Source organism: Scyliorhinus torazame, chromosome 18, assembly GCF_047496885.1.
Source record: "Scyliorhinus torazame isolate Kashiwa2021f chromosome 18, sScyTor2.1, whole genome shotgun sequence".
NCBI classification, from domain to species: Eukaryota; Metazoa; Chordata; class Chondrichthyes; order Carcharhiniformes; family Scyliorhinidae; genus Scyliorhinus; species Scyliorhinus torazame.
Genome location: NC_092724.1, coordinates 139,561,376 through 139,587,306, shown reverse-complemented (window position 1 = coordinate 139,587,306; position 25,931 = coordinate 139,561,376). Strand labels below are relative to the sequence as shown.

The following is a 25,931-nucleotide window of genomic DNA, read 5'->3' as shown; positions in this document are numbered from 1 at the left end:
TGAACTTTTAAATATACATACACGCTCAATCGCTTAACTAGAAAGTACCGCATTCCTTTAAACTGGAGGTGTTAGACAGGTGTTCTGCAATAATTTAAGTTGATTGTCGGTGTAAGACCAAAATGGTGGTTGTGGTATATACAAGCTATTTAAATTGCTTGTGTCCATAAAATTAAACATAGTCAGCTCATTGCACTTTGGGATAGTTTTGCACTGACATCCAGCCAATTCACGACACAGACTTTTGTTACAATTGCATTATGACTCAAGTTTAAAGTGGGAGAACATTGTAATAATAGGTTCTGGTATTTACAGGGTCAATGTGGGACTAAGTGCAGTACCACCCACACAAGAAAGCACATGGCCCGGAGCCAGGGTCAGTCGAGAATTGGACAGCCGTGTGTAAGGACCGAGGATGGAGTCAGCTCCATACCTGTAACCTCAACTATATATATGTGTATAGTTACGAGTTATTAATCAAGACTTACTGTGGTTAGCACTGCTGTCTCACAGAGCCAGGGACCAGGGTCTGATTCCAGTCTTGAGTAACTGTCTATGTGGAGTTCACACATTCTCCCCATGACTGCGAGGGTTTCTTCCGGGTGCACCGGTTTCCTCCCAAATCCAAAAATGTGCAGGCCAGATGGATTGGCAATGCTAAATTGCCTCTTCATATCCACGGGTTAGGTGCAATTACAGGGTTACGGGGATAGGGCAGGGGAGTGGGCCTAGATGATTGGATTAGACTGGATTAGTTTATTGTCACGTGTACCGAGGTACAGTGAAAAGAGATGTGTTGGGTGTTCTGGATCACATACAGGTCACCAACACTTGAAATAGTGCAACACTATTTTATTGAATCATTAACTGTTTAAACTTACTTAGACTGTGGGTTAATGCAATACTAGCTTTAACCTTTGCCTTGTCCTAACCAGTCGATGCACTCAGCACATGGTGAATGTCTGTGTTGCAGGCTGTGAGCTCTGTCCTCCAAGCTAGCTGCAACTCGAATGGGCGGGAACTCTGATGCCCCACGTCTTTATAGTGCGTGTGATCTCACTGGTCATTGGCTGCGGTGATGTGTGTGTTGATTGGTCCCACTGTGTGTCCATCAGTGTGTGTCTGCACCATGATATACTGGTGTATATTATGACATCCCCCCTTTTGTAAAAAATGTACCTGCGTGGCAATAAATAGTGTATGGTGAATGTTCCTGACTACGTGTGTGTGAAATATTTACAGGACTATGTACATAAAAACTAAGCTATTTACATGGGAAGGTGCCTGGTGCAGAAAAACAGTGTGTCACAAGAATAACAAGATGAACACTATATACAAACCACTTGAACGATTAAATGGAAGAACAGAACAAATCAGAATGTCCATAAGTCCACAAAGTTCACAAATTAACTCTCCGAGGTGGGCGATGAATTCTGGTTGACCGCCTCAAGGGTGGGTTGGGAGCCGCCGGCTGAGGAGCGGGCTGGACTGCGTCAGAGTGAGGAGGATGCATAGTCCAGGTCAGGGTCAACAGGAGGGCGTGGCAATGGTGGAGGATCACGTAGCGAGCGCGGAACGAGACAAAGGGCACGTTGATTGCGGTGCAGAATGGAGCCATCCGGTAGATGAACCAGGAACGAGTGGGGAGCCACCTGTCGAAGAACCAAAGCGGATGCAGACCAGCCACCATCCAGAAGATGGATGCGGACGTTGTCATCTGGAGCCAGAGCAGGGAGATCAGCTGCACGGGAGTCATGAGCCGCCTTGCGCTGTGCACGAGACAGTTGCATTCGTTGAAGGACCGGAACGTGGTCAAGGTCTGGGACATGAATCGACGGCACCGTCGTCCTCAGGGTGCGACCCATGAGCAGCTGGGCTGGCGACAGGCCAGTGACAGGGGACACAAGTGATAGGCCAGCAGGGCGAGGTAGAAATTGGATCCAGCATCGGCAGCCTTGCAGTGGAGCCGCTTGACTATGTGGACGCCCTTCTCCGCTTTGCCGTTGGATTGGGGGTACAGGGGACTGGATGTCACATGCACAAAGTTGTACCTCCTGGCAAAGTTGGACCATTCCTGGCTTGCGAAGCAGGGGCCATTTTCCGCCATCACAGTGAGTGGGATGCCGTGTCGGGCAAAGGTGTCCTTACAGGCACGGATGACAGCAGATGATGTGATGTTGTGTAAACGTACCACCTCCGGGTAGTTTGAAAAATAGTTTACAATCAGGACATAGTCCCTGCCCAGCGCGTGGAACAGGTTGATGCTGACCTTGGACCAAGGGGACATGACCAACTCATGGGGCTGTAGGGTCTCACGTGGTTGGGCCGTCTGGAAGCGCTGACAAGTGGGGCAGTTGAGAACTGTGTTGGCGATGTCGTCATTGATGCCGGGCCAGTACACTGCCTCTCGGGCCCGTCGGCGGCACTTCTCCACGCCAAGATGGCCCTCGTGTAGCTGTTCCAAGACGAGCTGGCGCATACTGTGCGGGATGACAATGCAGTCCAGTTTCAGGAGAAAACCATCGACGACCGCCAGATCATCTCTGATGTTGTAGAACTGCGGACATTGGCCCTTGAGCCACCCTTCTGTTAGGTGGCGCATGACACACTGTAGCAAAGGGTCAGCCGCTGTCTTGCGGTGAATTTGGACGATGCGTTCATCCGTGGCAGGTAGATTGGAGGCCACAAAGGCCACATGGGCGTCAACCTGGCAGACGAATCCCGCTGGGTCACACGGAATGTTGACTGCCCTGGAGAGAGGGTCGGCGATGATTAGGTCTTTGCCCGGGGTGTATGCCAGCTGGAAGTCATATCGCCGGAGCTTGAGAAGAATACGCTGGAGACGAGGCGTCATGTCGTTCAAGTCTTTCTGTATTATATTGACCAGCGGGCGATGGTCGGTCTCGACGATGAATTGGGGAAGGCAGTACACATAATCATGAAACTTGACGACACCGGTCTAAAGGCCCAGGCACTCCTTTTCTATCTGCGCGTAGCGCTGTTCCATGGTGATCATGGCACGTGACGCATATGCAACGGGGGCCCATGATGAGGCCTCATCGCGTTGCAGGAGCACTGCCCCAATGCCAGATTTGCTGGCATCGGTCGAAATTTTGTCTCTTTCGTGCCTGCTCGTGGGCAGAAGCCATTGGAAGTCTGTCGTCTTCCTGACCAGGTTCCTGAGAGCCGTGGTATGAGAGGTGAGGTTAGGGATGAACCTCCCTAGGAAGTTGACCATGCCCAGAAATCGGAGGACCGCCTTCTTGTCCTCTGGCATTTTCATGGCTGTGATAGCAGCCACCTTGTCCACATCCGGCCGCACACCCAACTGGGAGATGTGGTCTCCAAGGAACTTGAGTTCCGTCTGACCAAAAGAGCATTTGGCTCTGTTGAGGCGAAGGCCATGCTCACGTATGCGTTTGAACACGCGCGGAGGCGACTGACATGCTCCAGCGGGGTGGAGGACCAAATGATTATGTTGTCGTCATCGACGCGAACACCTTCAATGCCTTCCATCATTTGTTCCATGATCCTGTGGAACACTTCTGAAGCCGATATGATCCCAAACAGCATCCTGTTGTAACAATATCTGCCAAAGGGGGTGTTGAAGGTACACAGTTTCCTGCTGGATTTGTCGAGCTGGATTTGCCAGAATCCTTTCGAAGCGTCAAATTTGGTGAAGAGCTTGGCGCGAGCCATCTCACATGTGATCTCTTCGCGCTTGGGAATTGGATAATGCTCCCTCATGATATTGCGATTCAGATCCTTGGGATCAATGCAAATACTCAGCTCGCCAGAGGCTTTTTTACGCATACCATGGAACTGACCCAGTCGGTTGGTTCTGTAACTCTGGAGATCACTCCTTGATCTTGGAGGTCCTGCAGCTGCTGCTTGAGGCGGTCCTTGAGGGGTGCTGGGACTCTGCGAGGTGCATGCACCAAAGGCATGGCGTTCTGTTTGAGTAGGATGTTGTAAGTCTATGGGAGCGTGCCCATGCCATTGAAGACGTCGCGGTGCTGGTCGATGATGGCGTCGAGTTGCGCCCTGAAGTCAGCGTCCTGGAAGGCGGGCATTTCATCAGGAGAGAGAGGGTGAAATCATTGAACGAGGTTCAACAGCTTGCATGCCTGTACGCCAAGCAGGGAGTCCTTCGAGGAGCCCATGATCTGGAAAGGAAGGATGGCTTTCCGTGACTTGTGCGTCACTTCAAGTTGGCACGAGCCGGTAGCAGGAATGATGTTGCCATTGTAGTCCAATAGCTGGCAGGCCGATGGAAGGATGGCTGGTTTGACACGAAGGCTTTGGAAAGCAGACCACGCCATGAGATTGGCAGAGGCACCAGTGTCCAGGCGGAATCGTATTTGGGACTGGTTGACCGTCAGGGTGGCACACCACTCATCGTTTGGATTGATGCTGTATACCGACAGCGGCTGGTGTCTTTGCTTCGGGGACAGCCTGTTTTTCGTTACAGCACCGACTCGAAAAGGCGCCTTTGGGTCCTCGGTGTCACTGCTGTGTGGGAGGTTCGCATCGGACTCGGTGACGGTGGGTTGAATTGCCCGAACATTCCTGCGAGGCTGGCTGAAGCGATATGAGTTGGCAGGCTGAGCTGCTCGACAGCAGGCAGCATAGTGGCCGGGTCTTCCACATCGTAGACATTGTCGAGATTTTGCGGGGCATTGCTGCTTTAAATGGGCGGAGCCACAGTTGCCTCACGTTGTGACGTCAGCGCGTTCGCTGCACCACTGCGCATGCGCAGTGCGGTCGTGCATGGTGCGCGCCTGCGCATTACGTTCCTCAACGTCGCTGTCCCCTCGTTTGGTGCGTACAAGCACAGGAGTCTGAGAAAAACGCGCGAAATGGCCGCCCTCATCCAGGCTGAGGCCGTTTCAGCCACTTGTATACGGGAATACCATCTCGGGGCGTTTTCATGTAAGACACGGGTCTCGATGGCGGTCGCTAGGGTGAGTTGCTTTACTTTGAGGAGCTGCTGACGTAGGGGGTCCGACTGAGCACCGAAAACGATCTGGTCGCGTATCATGGAGTCGGAGGTGGGCCCGTAGCTGCAAGATTGCGCAAGGATGCGGAGGTGCGTAAGAAAGGATTGGAAAGGTTCATCCTTACCCTGCAAATGCTGCTGGAACACGTTGCGTCCGAAACTTGTATTCACACCTACGCTGCAGTGAGTGTCAAACTTGAGGAGGACCGTCTTGAACTTCGTCTTGTCTTCATCATCTGCAAAGGTGAGAGAGTTGAAAATGTGGATGGCGTGGTCCCCGGCCGTGGAGAGGAGACGAGCAATCTTTCTGGTGTCCGAGGCACCCTCCCTGTCCGTGGCTTTGAGGAAGAGCTGGAAGCGCTGTTTGAAAATCTTCCAGTTGGCCCCGAGGTTGCCGGCGATGCGGAGCGGCGGCGGCGGGCTGATGTTGTCCATGTCGCAGGATGACGGAATGCTGGCGGAAGGCAGATCACTTACAGGTAGGTCTAAGAAGTGCTCATATCCCACCACTCCTGGTATCATGATGTGTTGGGTGTTCTGGATCACATACAGGTCACTAACACTTGAAATAGTGCAACAATATTTTATTGAATCATTAACTGTTTAAACTTACTTAGACTGTGGGTTAATACGATACTAGCTTTAACTAAAGGCCTTTGCCTTGTCCTAACCAGTCGATGCACTCAGAACATGGTGAATGTCTGTGTAACAGGCTGTGAGCTCTGTCCTCCTAGCTAGCTGCAACTCGAATGAGTGGGAACTCTGATGCCCCCTGTCTTTATAGTGCGTGTGCTCTCACTGGTGATTGGCTACGGTGTTGTGTGTGTTGATTGGTCCCACTGTGTGTCCATCAGTGTGTGTCTGCACCATGATATACTGGTGTATATTATGACAAAATGTATTTTTCTCCGAGAAACTCAACAGATCATTCGTACATGAAAATAAAATAAAATAAAAAGAAAATACAAATGGAGCCCAAGTGTTCGCGCAGTCGTGAACGCCGTCGCGTTTCACGATGGTACGAAACGGGCAGGGGGACGACCGATTCTGGCCCCCATAGGGGGCCAGCACGGTGCTGGAGCGGTTCACGCCGCTCCAGCCTCCCTTCCCGGTGCCAAATGGGCACCTCGCCAACCCACGCATGCGCAGTTGGGCTGTGCCAACCTGCGCATGCGCGGGGGACTTCTTACGCGCGCCGGCCCCGACTCAACATGGCGTCGGTGTTCAGGGGCCGGCCGCGCAGAAAAGTAGGCCCGGGGGGGGGGAGAGAGGCTGGCCCGCCGATCGGTGGGCCCCAATCATGGGCTAGACCCCATTGGAGGCCCCCCCCGGGGACAGAGCCCCCCTCCCCCGGCAGCGCGTCAAACGCGCCGGCGTAAATGCCGCCGATTCTCCGCACCTCGGAGAATCGCGCGCCGGTGTCGGGGAGTCGTGGCACGGTTGCGGCGATTCTTCGGTCGTTTAGAAGTATGGTAACGGTGGGGAAGAAGCTGTTTTTGAGTCTGTTCACACGTATTCTCAGACTTTTATATCTCCTGCCCAATGGAAGTAGTAGGAAGAGTGAGTAAGAAGGGTTGGCGGGGTCTTTGATTATGCCGCCCGCTTTCCCGAGGCAGCGGGAGGTGTAGATGGAGTCAATGGTTGGGAGGCAGCTTCATGTGATGGTCTGGGCTGTGTTCACGACTCTCTGAAGTTTCTTGTAGTCTTGGGCCGAGCAGTTGCCATACCAGGCTGTGATGCAGCCAGATAGGATGCTTTCTATGGTGCATCTGTAAAAGCTGGTAAGGGTTAATGTGGACATGCCGAATTTCCTTAATTTCCTGAGGAAGTATAAGCGCTGTTGTGTTTTCTTGGTAGTAGCATCGATTTTTGGTGATGTGTACCCCGAGGAATTTGAAGCTGCTAACCATCTCCACCTTGGCCCTGTTGATGCTGACAGGGGTGTGTACAGTGCTTTGCTTCCTGAAGTCAATGACTAGCTCTTTAGTTTTGCTGGCATTGAGGGAGAGATTGTTGTCGCTGCACCACTCCACTAGGCTTTCTATCTCCCGCCTGTATTCTGACTCGTCGTTATTCGAGATCCGGCCCACTATGGTCGTATCATCAGCAAACTTGTGGATGGAGTTGGAAGCAAATTTAGCCACGCAGTCGTGTGTGTACAGGGAGTATAGTAGGGGGCTAAGTACGCAGTATTGCGGGGCCCCGGTATTGAGGCTATTAGAACATAAGAACATAAGAACTAGGAGCAGGAGTAGGCCATCTGGCCCCTCGAGCCTGCTCCACCATTCAATGAGATCATGGCTGATCTTTTGTGGACACAGCTCCACTTTCCGGCCCGAACACCATAACCCTTAATCCCTTTATACTTCAAAAAACTATCTATCTTTATCTTAAAAACATTTAATGAAGGAGCCTTTTCTGCTTCACTGGGCAAGGAATTCCATAGATTCACAACCCTTTGGGTGAAGAAGTTCCTCCTAAACTCAGTCCTAAATCTACTTCCCCTTATTTTGAGGCTATGCCCCCTAGTTCTGCTTTCACCCGCCAGTGGAAACAACCTGCCCGCATCTATCCTATCTATTCCCTTCATAATCTTATATGTTTCTATAAGATCCCCCCTCATCCTTCTAAATTCCAACGAGTACAGTCCCAGTCTACTCAACCTCTCCTCATAATCCAACCCCTTCAACTCTGGGATTAACCTAGTGAATCTCCTCTGCACACCCTCCAGTGCCAGTACGTCCTTTCTCAAGTAAGGAGACCAAAACTGAACACAATACTCCAGGTGTGGCCTCACTAACACCTTATACAATTGCAGCAGAACCTCCCTAGTCTTAAACTCCATCCCTCTAGCAATGAAGGGCAAAATTCCATTTGCCTTCTTAATCACCTGTTGCACCTGAAAACCAACTTTTTGCGACTCATGCACTAGCACACCCAGGTCTCTCTGCACAGCAGCATGTTTTAATATTTTATCATTTAAATAATAATCCCTTTTGCTGTTATTCCTACCAAAATGGATAACCTCACATTTGTCAACATTGTATTCCATCTGCCAGACCCTAGCCCATTCACTTAGCCTATCCAAATCCCTCTGCAGACTTCCAGTATCTTCTGCACTTTTTGCTTTACCACTTATCTTAGTGTCGTCTGCAAACTTGGACACATTGCCCTTGGTCCCCAACTCCAAATCATCTATGTAAATTGTGAACAGTTGTGGGCCCAACACTGATCCCTGAGGGACACCACTAGCTACTGATTGCCAACCAGAGAAACACCCATTAATCCCCACTCTTTGCTTTCTATTAATTAACCAATCCTCTATCCATGCTACTACTTTCCCCTTAATGCCATGCATCTTTATCTTATGCAACAACCTTTTGTGTGGCACCTTGTCAAAGGCTTTCTGGAAATCCAGACATACCACATCCATTGGCTCCCCGTTATCTACCGCACTGTTAATGTCCTCAAAAACTTCCACTAAATTAGTTAGGCACGACCTGCCCTTTATGAACCCATACTGCGTCTGTCCAATGGGACAATTTCCATCCAGATGCCTCGCTATTTCTTCCTTGATGATAGATTCCAGCATCTTCCCTACTACCGAAGTTAAGCTCACTGGCCTATAATTACCCGCTTTCTGCCTACCTCCTTTTTTAAACAGTGGTGTCACGTTTGCTAATTTCCAATCTGCCGGGTCCACCCCAGAGTCTAGTGAATTTTGGTAAATTATCATTAGTGCATTTGCAATTTCCCTAGCCATCTCTTTTAGCACTCTGGGATGCATTCCATCAGGTCCAGGAGACTTGTCTACCTTTAGCCCCATTAGCTTGCCCATCACTACCTCCTTGGTGATAACAATCCTCTCAAGGTCCTCACCTGTCATAGCCTCATTTCCATCAGTCACTGGCATGTTATTTGTGTCTTCCACTGTGAAGACCGACCCAAAAAACCTGTTCAGTTCCTCAGCCATTTCCTCATCTCCCATTATTAAATCTCCCTTCTCATCCTCTAAAGGACCAATATTTACCTTAGCCACTCTTTTTTGTTTTATGTATTTGTAGAAACTTTTACTATCTGTTTTTATATTCTGAGCAAGTTTACTCTCGTAATCTATCTTACTCTTCTTTATAGCTTTTTTAGTAGCTTTCTGTTGCCCCCTATAGATTTCCCAGTCCTCTAGCCTCCCACTAATCTTTGCTACTTTGTATGTTTTTTCCTTCAATTTGATACGCTCCCTTATTTCCTTAGATAACGGTCGATTTTCCCTCTTTTTACCGTCCTTCCTTTTTGTTGGTATAAACCTTTGCTGAGCACTGTGAAAAATCACTTGGAAGGTTCTCCACTGTTCCTCAACTGTTTCACCATAAAGTCTTTGCTCCCAGTCTACCTTAGCTAGTTCTTCTCTCATCCCATTGTAATCTCCTTTGTTTAAGCACAAAACACTAGTGCTTGATTTTACCTTTTCACCCTCCATCTGTATTTTAAATTCCACCATATTGTGATCGCTCCTTCCGAGAGGATACCTAACTATGAGATCATGAATCAATCCTGTCTCATTACACAGGACCAGATCTAGGACCGCTTGTTCCCTCGTAGGTTCCATTACATACTGTTCTAGGAAACTATCGCGGATTCATTCTATAACCTCCTTCTCAAGGCTGCCTTGACCGACCTGGTTAAACCAATCAACATGTAGATTAAAATCCCCCATGATAACTGCTGTACCATTTCTGCATGCATCTGTTATTTCTTTGTTTATTGCCTGCCCCACCATAATGTTACTATTTGGTGGCCTATAGATTACTCCTATCAGTGACTTTTTCGCCTTACTATTCCTGATTTCCACCCAAATGGATTCAACCTTATCCTCCATAGCACCGATGTCATCCCTTACTGTTGCCCGGATGTCATCCTTAAATAACAGAGCTACACCACCTCCCTTACCATCCACTCTGTCCTTCCGAAAAGTTTGACACTTTTGATATTGTGGAGGAGTTGTTGTTTATTCTTACTGATTGTGGTCTGTGGGTCAGAAAGTCAAGGATCCAGTTGCAGAGTGACGAGCCAAGTCTGAGGTTTTGGAACTTTGATATGAGCTTGGCTGGGATTATGGTGTTGAAAGCGGAGCTGTAGTCAATAAATAGGAGTCTGATGTAGGAGTCCTTGTTGTTGAGATGCTCTAGGGAGGAGTGTATGGCAAGGGAGATGGTGTCCACTGTGGACCGGTTGCGGCGGTATGCGAATTGCAGTGGACCAAGGCGTTCTGGAAGTATGGAGTTGATGCGCTTCATGTCCAACCTCTCGAATCACGTCATTACGACTGAAGTCAGGGCCACTGGACGATAGTCATTGAGGTGCTCTTTTGGAGCGTTGGTGTAGACTCGATGGGCCAAATGGCCTCCTACTGCACGGTAGGGATTCTATGGTTTGCTGTTAATATACTCAAGAATAGTTCATTGTGTTTGAAACATGGTGGCAGTATCTGGGTTGAAAACTCTTATCCTCACAAGAATGCAGAAAAATTAAGAAAAAGGACACCTTCAATGGATTCTCAACTGAAGCTGCAGAAACGCAGCAAATTCATCAGAAAGAAAGCTCTCCAAAAAGAGAACATGCAAGTGAAAAGGTAGAAGTTTTACTCCAATGAATCTCCCTTGCAAGCCCAGCATTAGCAAGCAGAGCACACAAAGCACAAAATTCAGGCCAGTCAGCCGGGAGAAACCTGGCCAGAGGGACCGTTTGAAAGACACCCATTGCTATTCCTTCTCCCAAGTCGCAACACGTGGCTCCTGCAGTTGTCAAAGAAAAGAATCATTAATCATCAATTTTAGTCTACTTCAGGTACCTTACGACCATCCAATTTCCTAAGCAGAAAGCCTGCAGTTCTTTTCTATGCGCCCGACTTGCAATGCTCCACTGCTGATTACATTAAGTTGGCAGGCAATGTAGGCCTTTTTTCTTCAGGCAGAAACATTTTGGAGAGCCCGTGAAAAAAATGGCAAGCACGGGAAGATTCGTTGTTCAGTCGTGAACAGACATGCCATCTTGGAAGCCGATAATTCTACAACGGTACCCACCCTTTTAAAAATCTTCAAAATTGATCACAATTTCATGCTTTCAGCTCCACCGGGATTCACTCCATGGCCCAGACCAGTCTCAGATTGGAGTCTTTTGAGAAAACGATTTGCAAGATACAGTATTGCTACAGATATAAATAAAGAATCCGCAGCAAAACAAGTCAGTACGCTTCTTTATGCACTTGGGGCAATTGCAGATTACATTATTGAATGACAAGCTATCGATGAGTGATCTGTCAAATTTGATGTTTTAAAATCTTTCGATGTATATTTCAACCTGAGGTCCAACAAAATATTGGAGCGAGCCGAATTTGATAAGGAACTCCAGCTGCCTGGGGAATCTGTTGATTCCTTCATAAATAATCTCCACAAGCTGATCGAGGGATGTAAATGTGGCAATTTATAGTGTGAGCTCATCCGAAAGAGAACCATGGTGGGTTTTGCAGACGATTCAATCTCTGACCTCTTACAAGCTAAAGATGATCTAACTCTTGACAAAGAAATCCAGCTGGTTAGATTACCTGAGCTACGCGAACAACACATGGCCATCCTAAGGGGGAGAACACTACCTGGAGTGGAACCCAAACCTCAGTCTTCAATATCAGGTCACAAAACCACAGGGACCACCCAAGTCAAAGAAAACAATTCTTGAACCACCCATAGAACATACAGTGCAGAAGGAGGCCACTCGGCCCATCGTGTCTGCACCGATCCACTTAAGCCCTCACTTCCACCCTATCCCCTAACTCAATTACGCCATTTAACCTTTTTTGGACACTAGGGGCAATTTAGCTTTCCAATCCACCTAACCTGCACGTCTTTGGACTGTGGGAGGAAACCGGAGCACCCGGAGGAAACCCATGCAGACACGGGGAGAACGTGCAGACTCCGCACAGACAGTGACCCAGTGGGGAATCGAACCTGGGACCCTGGCGCTTTGAAGCCACGGTGCTATCCACTTATGCTGTTTAGCACAGGGCTAAATCGCTGGCTTTGATAGCAGGCCAGCAGCACGGTTCAATCCCCATAACAGCCTCCCTGAACAGGCGCCGGAATGTGGCGACTAGGGGCTTTTCACAGTAACTTCATTTGAAGCCTCCTTGTGACAATAAGCGATTTTCATTTCATTTCATTATGCTACCTTGCTGCCCAAAGTCTACCCAGCAGGGATACGTTGCCAGATGCGAAGAAGCCTCACAGGAAAGATCGATGTACTGATGACAAACAGATCTTTGACCTGAAGTATGATGTCCGGAATCAGCCTTTCTCTCTTCTGAGCAGAGATGGCAGAAAATATCAAGATTATCACAGTCGATAGTTGGCCAGGGCAGCAGTCCTGAATCCTCAAACACTAAAGAATACAGGATGGTCCATCATCATTCCAGGTCCTGGAAAGTTCCTAAAGATTAGACCAAACTACTGCACATGAGATTACCATAGCACCTTTGGTGGAAGTGGCACCAGAGAAGGATCAACAGTCTGAGGAGCCTCTACCTTCAACTATGATGATGATAAATATGCCCACCACTGTGCACTATGCCAGAATCACAAGGGATGCTGGAACCTCATAGCAGTCTCGCACCATCAACAGCTAAAAACAGAAATGACCATGCCACTCAATCTATGTTTTGCCACAGGAATGCTCTTCCTCAGCCTCAGAGAGCTTACTGTAGGCCCAAATGAAAAATGAAGAAGAAAAGGCCAGCAGACAGACACCATTTTCGCCCACCCACTCAAGAATAACAAGAAACATACGCGGCCAAACCAGCCAGACCAACCAGACTTGGTTTAACGTTAATTCATGGAAGAAATGGATGAAACCGTATCCAAATACCAGTCCAGCCTCCAAGCCAACATCAGGAACCAGAACCAGAACCACTCTCCCAATAGAATAACAAAGATGTGGGAGGGTCCTATAACCTCCAGACCACCTAAGCTTCCAAATTCAAGGGCTTGAGTGAGGAGAGGGGATAGTGAGAATGTTGTTCATGTTAATAATGTTAAAGCAATAATGTTGCAATGGCATTGAGGTTGTCTGAAGTAGGATTCTTCAAGCGCCCCTGGAAAGTCATTTTGAAGTGAGTCACTAAGGATCTTGACGGAACCAAGACATAATGCCCTTTAAGTTTCACAGATAAAGTGAAATACACTGAGCCATTTTATCTTTGTTTAGGTGAGATGCTTTAGGGCAATGAGATGTCCTACTCAACAACTTATCTGAGGGTTGGTGAAATTCCTCCGAACCACTTTAGCAATTGAAGCACGTTGTAACAATTGCTCTTGAAGCCAGACCAAAGGGCCCAGAGGCTCCTAGAAAAATAAGTTATCGCAATACTTTAATACAGAACTATCTGTAAATGATCTGTGCAAGTGTCCCTTAGGGTCCAGCCACTCACCTTTAATATGATAGGCTCCATTTTCAAAAACGAGTTGAAAGACATCATAAACTGACCGATTGGCATCAAGTGTGCTTGAGCTTTTGTGGTAACTGACGAACCCATGGTCTCCTCGTAGTACCAGGATAGGCCTATTAATGAGTCTCAATGTAAACTCTTCATCTTCACCTGAAGCAACATCAAGATAGAAACATTACCTTGATTTTGATCACAGCTTCAGCTGTAATGACATACAATCAATTATTCTGCGGGGATTTATCTTACCTTTGATCCTTTCATCATAGATCAATTTTAGCATCCTAGTAGGAATGTAAAGGATGCCAGTTGGTGCTGTTTATTATTAACAATTGTTTGAAATTCCTCAGTTTCGTATTTCAGCAAAGGCGTTAAAATTGTCTCTTGTCTTTATTAAAATACCAGGCAAGAAACCCATATGAATGTGCAAACATATTTGTTACTAATATCGCACAGTGCAATTTCAAGCCACAGCTTTTCAAACACAAGATTTAGAAAGGACCTTTAGTAATCAAAGTCCGTCTGAATGTATTTTCCTATATCCCACAGCGAAACATCCAACGATGTTTATATTGTATAAATTTAATGTAAGTAACTTGTATATCAATGTATTGTACAAATAACCCGCTTATATTTCTTGTTCCTTTCATTTGCATCTTAATGAACAATTCGAGAGTTAAATGGGATGTGGTAAAGTATGTCATTCCCTAAAACATTTAGGTTAATGAGATTCTTGGCTTCATTGCTTTGAATAAGAAATTCAAAGTGATGATTTTGAAACTAAATTAACAGCAGCCATTTACTCATACGATTCAATAATCGTGATCGTTATAGGAATAGCTAATAAATACATGCAGGTTAGATGTGATCACTGTACCTTGGTCACCAACCAGGAAACTATTTCTTCTAGATTCCAAGATTGTGAATAATATGCAGCTTTTTGTCCTTGGAACAAGGGACGAATTAGTGAACTTAAATTTGATTGGGATCCTTATTGAAGCTTCTCATTAAATCTTGTGCTTTTTTTCCTTTGAAATTGCAATTGTCCCAATATGTTCGCATATTCATGAATTTCTTACCCATCATTTGAATGAGGAAATTAACCTGTTTCAAGTGATAACCTTTGTAACACAAAAACAATATCCCTGTTAATTACTGGTATAATACCAGAGGCAATGCTGAGAATTAGAATTGATAGATAGTAGTTACCGAAAATAACAGAATTAAACCCATCACTATATCTCATATTTTTAAAGCCTCTTTGACTCTATATTAATTTACCTGCTGAATCACTCACTGATGCAAGCTGCCCATTTTTCTTTGTACAAATGTATTTGCCATTGTTAGCCTTGATTGCTATTCTTCGTTCACGCCATTCGATTTCAAACATACAGTTGGCATCTCTGGATTAGTAAAAGGAAAAATCTGTTCAGAAAACTGGTCATCATCCCAGCAATCATCTCTCACTAGTTCCTGTCCAGGCAATTGCCTTAAACCTGGACACCAAAGCTGCAATGTATACCACTTTGGTGTGTAAACAGCTGCTTGGTAGTACAAATCTTCAATATTGCTGAAAAGAGCCATGACATCGAAGCTTTTCATCTTACACTCATCAGGACAAAAACAAGAACACCAAATTTCAAACGATCACAACAGTTTATACAATGGGAGAGAAGGGTGCTGATTGGTTGGCAGTCGGAACTGATTGGCTGAGGCATTGCCATGGAGAAACCAAACAGGAACTACAGGCTTCCCAAATTCCCGGGCAATTCAAAAAAGCTACATATTCCTTTTGTTTGCAGAGAAAGGGTCCCGGTGTGTGTGAGATGTATGTCGCTTCTGTGAATTTAATTTGTGTGCGTTGATGGTATTCATTACAATTAGGGGAGGTATAGATTACAAAACTCACTTTTTACCAGTTGTACATAGTGTTACACATGTCATAAACATAACACAATCAAAATCCAGCAACATGATCCTGGTGAAGTAATGGGAGTGGTGATAGCATGATATTGAAGAGCTGTTGGTAACATTTCATTGGGGAGATATTGGAAATGAAATGACAAAATGAACAGTGACTATGGAAATAACATTTACACACCATAAAATGTTGTCATATCATTCACACAATTTAGATCTTAGGTTATAGAGACAAATGGTCAGTATGTGTCTGTTATATGTCTCTTCAATTTTTATTTCCATGGGCATTGAGGTTGTGAAATTGGTTGTGAATATGGTTTGGTCCACTGTCCTCCACATTATTAACCTGAATTTAAACCTTCATTAAGTTTAGGGTTGATTTCTCAATCTCTCTCTTACCAGCCTCACTTTCTACCCTCTTCCCAAACACAAAGTTGCACCCGGATTCCATGGCCCATATCTTGTACTGTGCAGACTCCTGTATATTATCTGTCCGGTCTTTGCTGAGCTCTATCTGCATTGCAGCAAACTCATTTCTCTGATCTTCACCCTAACTCCACTGTATTGGAGTTAAGCTTCTTCACCTATATGACCCTACTTGCACTCCCCACCTCTGACTTCAGATTATTTCTTGGTCCCCTCTATGTCTGCTGCATCTGTGAAGGCTGATTATTTAATCACTACAGTCCTGCCCTCTTGACTCATTTTCCTCAACTATTTGCCATTTTTTAACCTAATTTCAAACACCTCTTTAAAGTGAAGCTACTTGATCATATGGCAGTGTTTGGGATTTGTGTGATTGTGTGTGTTTGGGATGGTGCGGTTTAAATCGGAAAAAATTCCCAATGTGTCAGAAAGCCGACTCCAATCTACCACCTTCCAGGCCTGACTGGGGAACGGGATAGGTAACCAATTCCCAGGAAGTGAGTTGATATTTTAAATATGTAAATGAAGGAAGACAAGGGCAGTTTTGAGGAGAAGGTACTTTGGAGCTCTGCTTGTGTACCAGGAGGAGGGGGAGTGCCCCCTTCCTGCTCCTCAAGCTCCTCTTTATCAGACCACCCCCGATCCCACCATTCTGTAGTCCCCTCATCCCAATCAGACCTCCCTCCCTCCCCAGAGCAGATCTCCTACTGGGAACTTGTCCGGGCCAAATGTCTCTAAAAGGTTTTTTTTTTAAAACCTATGGCTGCGGTGAAATTTGTTGGCTGTTTTAAAGGTGGAAGATACTTGTTTCAACATGCTGAATGCAATTTCAGCTTTCTGAACAAAGGGTTTTCAATATTACTAATATCGATCTCCTGTTGCAGTGCTCACTGGGATCAGTGAAAACTCTGGTGACAACAAAGAGTGTTGAAACACAGGCTTCCCAGTAAATATCCAGAAAACTACTGACTTGGCTTTGAGAGTCAGTATTTGGGCTAATAAGTAAATGACTGGTATGTATGTAGGGACAGACACCATCAACGGGCTTTGAAATTTTTTTTTTTTAAATTTAAAGTGCCCAATCCTTTCTTTTCCAATTAAGGGGCAATTTAGCATGGCCAATCTACCTATCCCACACATCATTGGGTTGTGGGGGTGGGACCCACACAGACACAGGGAGAATGTGCAAACTCCACACGGACAGTGACCCGGGGCTGGGATCGAACCCGGGTCCTCGGCACTGTGAGGCAGCAGTGCTAACCACTGCGTCACCGTGCCACCTCCACGGGCTTTGATAAGTAAATGGCTGGTATGTATGTAGGGAAAGACACCCTCAACTGGGTTTGTTAGCTGACATGACAGTAAAATAGTGACCAGTCTAGCTTTACAATGAAAAGGTTATGTTTTGAATGACTAGGGCAACTTGCATTTCAGAAGCTGTGGATTGGATCCCTCCATGAGTCACCAATGTCCAGAAGTTCCCCGTGTGTGTACGTAAGATGCATTTCTTTGTTTCTTTGTCAATTTCCATTTGATATGTTTCCTGATTTGTTTCTTCATCCTGATTGGCTGAGATATTCACACCTGACCAAGAAAACACAATTGGATTCAATTAATGATCTGGTCACAATTTTCTACATATTACTTACGGAGAAATGTCTAATTTCTCCCTGGGCACCTACTCGGTTTCAGTTATTCAGTGTTGTGTGATCAAAACTAGAAAAAATGGAGATGCATTTAAGGAGAAACTGAGGGAAACAGGAATAGAAGCGTGCGTTGAAAGGGTGAGTTAAAATGAAGTTGAAAGAGGATCATTTGGAGCATAAACACTGGCAAAGGTGTGCCAGCTCAAATTGTGTGTCCTTGCGAATAATGGAATACAGCACCTTCCAAACCCACCACCACTACCATCTAGAAGGACAAGGACAGCAAATACCTGGGAACCCCACCACCTGGAAGTTCCCCTCCAAGCCACTCACTATCCTGACTTGGAAATATATCGCCGTGCCTTCACTGTCACTGGGTCAGAATCCTGGAACTCCCTCTCTAACAGCACTGTGGACGTACCGACAACTCATGGACGGCAACCGGTTCAAGAAGGCTACTCACCACCACCTCTTCAAGGGCAATTAGGGATGGGCAATGAATACTGGCCTAGTCAGCGCCAACCACATCCCTTGATGGAATAATAATAATAAATGATGGTGTCCAGTGACATTAGCCTGTTATGTGTTAGACTCTGAGAGATTGGGGCACCATGCTCAGGAACAATATGCCTACTCTGTAACCTGTTTAGGTGTAGTACTAATAAACAAATGTTAAACAGATACCAGTATGACTACAGTCTGTCCAGTATTCAAGTGACATCTCTGTCATGATATGCAAACATGCAACCAATAAACACTCAGAGTAGAACACAACCAATGGGCAGTCAGGATAATCAGAGGTGGCATCACCACAAGGGGGCATGACGTAAACACTATAAAAGGGATGAGGCACTCACACCCTGCCTCTTTCCACAGACAGACATCTAGAGAGTTAGACAGGGTTGATCAGCAGCATCGCACCCCAGCACATGGCTTAGAGCAAGCTGCTACAGTTAGACTGAGTTACTACAGTTAGTTTAGCAGAGAGTCAAACTCATTTGAGAACTGTGTTAATAGTTCAATAAACACGTTGAACTCATTTCAGAGTCTGGAGCATCCTTTAGTTAAGACTGCATTAAGTAGCAGCTTGTGTTATCCGAAGCAGCATAACACAGCAATCCCTAGGGTCCACAGATGAAATGGACCTTCTCAGAACATGTATTACTAGGAAATAAGTTTGTGAGAGAATTGTTTCCCTGTCTATCAGATTGACATTAGGAATTCCCTGGCATTGTTACAAGCAAGGGTCAGGTGAGTAAGACCAATCTCTGTCCAACTTCTGATATTGGGGAATAATATGAAACAAACTCCCCTCAACACGTGCGCAAAAAGTGGCTTATTTTACAACTATGACAAGGTGAGATTTGTTGGTTGTTTTTAAGGTGGAAGGTGGAAGGTGTTTGTTTCAACATGCTGAACGCAGCATAGGTTTTCTGAAATAAGGACACAAGATATTCAAATATTACGAATTGATCTCCCATGACAATGCTCATTGGGATCAGACAGGGTGTAGTCTGCAGGGGCTGGAATTCACAAGGTATGGGGTGGGATATATTGTTCACCAGTGCAAGAGTTGACTAGCAGCTGAGGCACCTGAAAAAACCCTCCCCATAGGCACTGCCAGTGGGCTATGACTGAGGATTGGACTTCTGCGCTCAGTACGAGGAAGACCTGCCTTCAAGAGCTGCCAGACGATTTGATTGTCCAGCACCTCTTGCAGTCCCAGCGTCATCAGAACTGAGTAGTGGGCACTGCTGGAACTGCAAGCAGGCCCATGTAGAACTTTCTTGGATCCTAGAGCCAGGTAAGCTCCTTGCTTTTAGGCTGGCAAGAAATCAAAGAAGGGTTGAAGGCTTTGAGAGCGTGGGTTTTGGAAGCCAGACAGAAAGGAATAAAGTGGGAGGGGGGAGGGGGTAACATCTTAGGAGGGGTGACCCAATTTGCACAGGCACCCCCACCCTGCAAAACGACGTTCCACCTTCTTCCTTCCCACATTTTCATACTGTGTTTAAAAAACAACCTGCCCGCTCGTGTGCCAACCATATTATGGTGTGGGCCGTAAAATATTAGGGTTAGTTGGCTTGGTGACAAGCTCAAATGACTGTTAATTATTATTTTTGCAATGGTGGGTGAGCCCACCTACTGTATTATTAGGAGACAGCTTGGCGATGGTGAAAGGTGGTGGGCTGGGGCCACCCCTCAAATTTTACATGATCCCCTCTGTAGTGATCTCTGTATATGCATAGACATAAAGGGTGAATGTGTAGTCAGTACAGTCAGAAGAGCACTAGTAGGCAACACTACCAGGGAGTATAAATACAAGCTCAATCTGTTTTCCCGCTCTTTTCGGATGTGTTCTGACTGGAGAACAGAAGTGTAGGGTTAGCTCAGAGTGTAAGCATAATATTCATAGTTTAATCTAATTCCATCTTGTCTAATTTAATAGCTGGTAAAAGTATTAAAGAATCACAAGTTAATTGATTAGTTACTCAATAAATTATTTGATATCACTGGACGACTTTGAGTATTCATCATCATCAAAGTTAAGAACTTCTCGGCATAAACAAATGAGTAACATATATTACTTCAAGTAATATAACACCCTCCACCCCACGAAATGCAGTGAGGTTGGAGGGCGGAGATTACTGAATTGGTTGTGAACTCATAACTTACTCCCCATAGAGGAATGTAATTAAAAAAGCAAGGAAATCATCCTGAACATATACAAAACACTAATTAGACCTCAACTGGAGTATTGTGTATAGTTCTGGGCGGCACACTTTAGACAGGATGTTAACGCATTGGAGAGAGTGGAGAAGAGGTTTACAAGAATGGTCCCAAGGATGAGAAACCTGTTATGAGGATAGAATGGAGAGGTTGGGGCTGTTCTCCTTGGAGCGAAGAGGGCTGAGAGGAGATTTGATACAGATGTTCAAAATCATGCGGAGGTGGACAGAACTGATAAGGAGAAACTGTCCTGGCTTGCAAAAGAATCAAGAACGAGAGGGCACAGATTTAAGGTGGTTTATAAAAGAAGCAAATGTGATGTGAGAAAAAACGTTTCCACACAATGGGCGCAATTCCGTCACCACGTTGTGGCTGGCACGGAGAAAGGTGTAATGGGTGAACGAGAGTCCCAAATCGGGCTTCGATACAGACACCGGGCCGATCGTGAGTAACCCGACTCACTCGCCCGGCACGATCTGGATCTCTCCCTCGCTGGGTGTGATTGAGATCAGCATATTTAAATGAGCCATTAGGCTCATTTAAATACCTGGATATTGCATTCACCCAGGAGTCAACGGACGCACCAGCGAGACCTCGAATGGGTGCCGTATAGCACTGGTTTCTAGAAACATGGACCAGGCATGGCACCACTTTGAGGGTCTGCCAGGGCATTAAGAGACTCCCGGGTGGTTGGGGACAGGGAACAGTGATACCCTGGCACCCCCTGGCACCTGGGCCCCTTGGCACTGCCAGTCTGGCACTGTGGCACTATAAGGGTGCCCTGCTGCTACTGCCAGTGTGCCTGGGTGCCAGGTTGGCACTGATAGGGGTGGGCCAGGAGGGACAAAGAATGGACCTGAATATTCAACGATTGATGACATTCACGAAGGACAGAAAGAGCGTAAAAGGTGGAGGGTTGCCCTATTAATAAAAAGTGACATTGGCACAATAGAGTGAAATGACCTTTGTTCTGAAGATTAAGATGTACAATCTGTTTTCGTAGAGATTTGAAATAGTAAAGGTAAGAAACCACTTGTGTGAGTGATTTTTACACCTCCAACAGTAACCACGCTGTAGGTTGGGCGCACAGGAAGAAATAATGGTAGTTTGTGAAAAAGGTATAGTGATAATTACGTGTCATTTCAATCTACATGCAGATTGATGCCGGCGTTGGACTGGGGTGGGCATAGTAAGAAGTCTTACAACACCAGGTTAAAGTCCAACAGGTTTATTTCGAATCACTAGCTTTTGGAGTGCAGCTCCTTCATCAGGCAAGTGAAGAGGTGAGTTCCACAAATACATATATAGACAAAGTCAATGATTCAAGACTATACTTTGAATGTGAGCCTTTGCAGGTAATTAGATCTTTACAGGTCCAGGCGGTGCGACTGGAGAGAGGGATAATCACAGGTTAAAGACGTTGAATTGTCTCAAGCCAGGAAAAAATGATTGAAAAAGACTGGTCTGGAGTAATGATGAAGCCAAGCTTCATTCACTGAATCTGCTGCTGAGAAAATTTCTGGCCAGCTCCCTCATGACTACAGTTTCTAATTCCCCCTTCTGTGTCTTCCACTTGTGATGAAACCCCAGTGACCATTGATGTTGTTAATTGTTACAATATATTGACCTTGTCCCAGTCAAACTGTTGTATGGGTCCTTCTTGTTTATTCCCTGTCCATTCCCTTGTTTCCCCCTTTCTGTTATTTTTGCCATTACATTTTTGATCCTCGGATGATTTATGGACATGTGCCTTTAAAGCAGCCTGCCATTTTAATTCAAACAGAAGGTTCCAAAAGGCTGTGCCGATTTAAATTGTGGACCGGCGCCAATGACAGAGATTGGCTGGGACTCGGGTTGATTGATTTGGCTGATGGCCAATGAATTGGCTGATGGTAACAGGCGATAATTGGATCTGATCCCACTGAAATGGTTCAGAGACCTAAGGAGCTTTCAGTTTTGTTTTGGCAGCTTAGAGGGAAAACCCACTTTTGTTCTTCTCCGGTTTTCCCCAGAAAGATTGTGTTCCTGAACTGGCGAACGCGTGGACAGGAGAACCATCACAGGCTGTGCAGGAAATGTTCGTAATCTGATAACTTTCTCTGCAGAACAGGCTGATATGAACCGACAAATTCTTTCTCCAGAAAAGGCAGAGGGGCCTGGAAGCAATGATTTATACGAAGCAAGGGGCCTTTCCAGTAGGAGCAGTAATATTGCTAAACTGGAAGGAAGATCATTGCAGGCTGTAAACCAGAGACATTAATCCATAAGCATACTGTGAAGAAAGCATGCTGGGTATCACCATTTGAAGCAAAGTCTCTTATATTTTGACCCTCATCCTTATTATTTTTACCCCTTTCCACCCCTCTGTGTTTGTCTGTCGTGTGTGTGAGAGTAGAGAGAATGGGGCACCAAGTTACAGTAGGAGTTGAGTACATATTAATATTTAGCCAACTGTGTCTGCTACATATTTCACCATTAATCTGGTTATCAATAAACAGTAATTGTGTTTCGACTTACAAACCTGGTGACTGTAATTATTGTGCAGCAAAGGACCAAAGACCTCGGGATTTTTTAATGTATAAGATTATTGATAAATTCACTTGCGTTGTGGCTCCAGGGTATGTGGGGCTGGAATTAACTGCGCACTGGCCAGGGTTCGGTAGCAAAGTGCACAGTCCATCTCCCCAACTGTTAAGGCAGTTTCCAACTTTGCAACCACAAATCTGAGTGTTGTATATGCAAAACCACCTTGCCATCCAGTGACAGATTTCGTTTGATCGTCCCAAGGAATATCATCTCTCCCTTCCAAAACCAAACCTTCCTACTGCTCCACTGGAGGGCAGAGACAATCCCAAACTCCTTTTTTCAGTGGAAAACTGGCTCCTCCAACTTCTTTCCATCAAAGCCTCCACTTTCAGCTCCGGCACCAACACAGGAAATCTATAGACATTTTCATCTAAAGGATTGAGATTATTGGTATTAACCATTCCCACCCATTGAATGTATTTGGCACATCTCCAACACAGCCGTTTCTTCCTGGTCCTGCATAGTCACATCTGACGAACTCTTGGGGCCTGTGTCACGGATGAGCCAAGGCATGGGCCGCACAGTAGCACAGTAGTTAGCACTGTTGCTGTAGAGCGCCAGGAACCCCGGTTCGATTCCCGGCTTGGGTCACTGTCTGCGGAGTCTGCACGTTCTTCCCGTGTCTGTGTGGGTTTCCTCTAGGTGCTCCGGTTTCCTCCCACATGTCACGAAAGACGTGCTTGTTAGGTGAATTGGACATTCTGAATTCTCCCTCTGTGTACCCAGACAGGCGCCAGGGTGTGACGACTAGGGGCTTTTCACAGTAACTTCTTTGCAGTGTTAATGTGAGCCTGCTTGTGACACTAATAAAGATTATTATTATATTCTGAGCATTGCGATGACTGAAGTTGTCACTTCCGGCCTCATGGAGGACTCTGTACTCTTCCTAATGATTCTTTCTGCCTCACCAGCTGGTCAATAAGGATGTGCAAGAGAGTGTATAACTTCACTTCGATATCTTGCTGGACCAGAGCTGAGTTTCAAATCAGTATCCTTGCGTGCCACCAAGATTATTTACTTCTACCTCTGTAACAATAATGGATAGAAACTGATGGAGCGGGGATATGGGAGGAACCTCTTAATATTTACTCTTAGCTCGATGCCAGAAATATCTGTCACGAAAATCAACATTATTTACTTTGATACAGAAATATCAATGCATGTAGCAAAGATTAAATAATGAAATGAATTTTGTTGTACCGTTTGTTAAAACACACTTATCTATTTCTAGTTGAAGCTTTAGGTTACAGGATCAGGAGCAAAGCAACTTGCTCCAATAATAGTCAAGTGGAATACATTTTGATGCGTTTTCAATCGGTGATATATTGTGACTATACATTAGCAAAAGTGTTCATCGTTATTCATCTGCTGTTGAATTTGTGATTTGTTGTACTGCACTCATCAGTTTAACAAATTACTTAAAGCATTAGCTTAGATTGTGATAGGTGGAGGGGGGAGGGGGGGGTGTAAAATCAGCAAACCGGATGGTTTCGGGTAAATGGAAAGAGATTGTTAATCCGCAGAGACTGAGTGAAGCCTTTTGTAAAGAAGTGATTATTTAAAATAGAAACACAGGACAGTGGGCATTCACAAAGGACGGTAGCATGGGCAGAATCTCTTGACCCCATCAAGATGGGGGCAGTGCCAGAAAATGCGGCGAGCCGTTCAGATGTCCATTGACCAGCGGGACTGAAAAATCACCCCTGAGTGAGGGACTATAAAACTCCACCCCATAAAGCCGGCACTTTCAGATTGGCCACTCAGTATACTCTGCACCTGGGATTTAGATACTGATGGACAATCAATCCTCTCGAGACCACGAGGAGTCATATTGATTCAGCTTTAATCAGATAGAACTGTACCCAGCAGCGATGTTACAGAAGTGAAGGCTGCTGGGACGGCATCGGTTCTTATACCCCGCCTCTCAGGGCGGGGCTATGTACATTATCCAATGGTAGACCCCGCGGTCTAGCCAATGGTCATTCACCTCTCAGGTACTGCAATACCTGGTATTACCACAGATACATTAACAAAAACAGAAAATGCTGGGAAATCTCAGCAGGTCTGACTGCATCTGTGGCGAGAGAATAGAGCTAACATTTTGAGTCTGGATGACTCCAATGTATCTTTAGATACATCAACTTCACTCGAACTGAATATTGATCGGAGAGGATAAGGAGTGGGCAATGCGATGCCGCTCCTCTCACCTGTGCTGATTCAATGGTACCATCCTTACCTCTAAATCAGAAGGCAGGAGCTACAAGTCCTAATCCACAGGCTTCAGAACCTTGTTGAGAGATGGGGGTTCTTGCATGGAGAGCCGGCGAGAGACATTCACTGCATCTTTCCGGGAAAGCTGGCTGAACCACGCCAATCAGGCAGTGGCGAGGTCAGCTGCAGGCCTTCCCCTGGAATCATGACCCTGGAGTGGAAGTCTCACCTCTTGAGAGCTGCTGGCCAATCAGAGCTCTTGGGCTCAGTAATGCCACAGGGGAGGTGGTGTTTGCTGCAGGAGGCGGTGGCATAGTGGTATTGTCACCACACTGGTGATCCACAGACCCAGGGTAATACTCTGGGGACCTGGGTTCAAATCCTGCCACGGCAGATGGTGGAAATTGAGTTCAATAAATATCTGGATGACAATGAAACCATTGTCGATTAGTGGAAAAAAAAACTGGTTCACCAATGCCCTTTCGGGAAGGAAATCTGCAACACTGTCCTGGTCTGGCCTACATATGATTCCAGACCCACAGCAATGTGGTTGACTCTTAAATGGCCGAACAAGTAACTCAGTAGTATCAACACAAAGTCACTTAAAAAAAGAAACCGGTCGGACTACCTAGCATCGACCTAGGCACTGGGAACAACAATAGCAAATCTAGCCCGGTCGATTCTGCAAAATCCTCCTTATTATCATCTGGGGGCTAGTGCCAAAATTGGGAGCGCTATCTCACAGACTAGTCAAGCAATAGCTGGACATAGTCATACTCAGGGAATCATACCTTACAAATAACGTCCCAGGCACCACTATCACAGCAGAGGTGGAGGCACAGTGGTATACACTTAGGAGAAAGTTGCCCTGGGAGTCCGCAACATCGACTTTGGACCCCACCAAGTCTCATGGCTGCAGGTCAAA

At 45.9% G+C, this 25,931-nt stretch overlaps 1 protein-coding gene across 1 annotated transcript in view; it reads right to left on the bottom strand.

The window, feature by feature from the left end:
• The window catches only part of fscn2b (fascin actin-bundling protein 2b, retinal), a 66,976-nt gene that overhangs the window by 4,278 nt on the left and 36,767 nt on the right, over positions 1 to 25,931 (bottom strand). The window contains exons 2-4 of the mRNA XM_072483471.1: positions 17,264 to 17,420; positions 14,772 to 14,893; positions 13,476 to 13,643 (exon numbers count right to left, since the gene is read on the bottom strand). Of these exons, the coding sequence (XP_072339572.1) occupies positions 13,476 to 13,643; positions 14,772 to 14,893; positions 17,264 to 17,420 (447 nt within the window). The remainder of the gene's footprint in view (positions 1 to 13,475; positions 13,644 to 14,771; positions 14,894 to 17,263; positions 17,421 to 25,931) is intronic.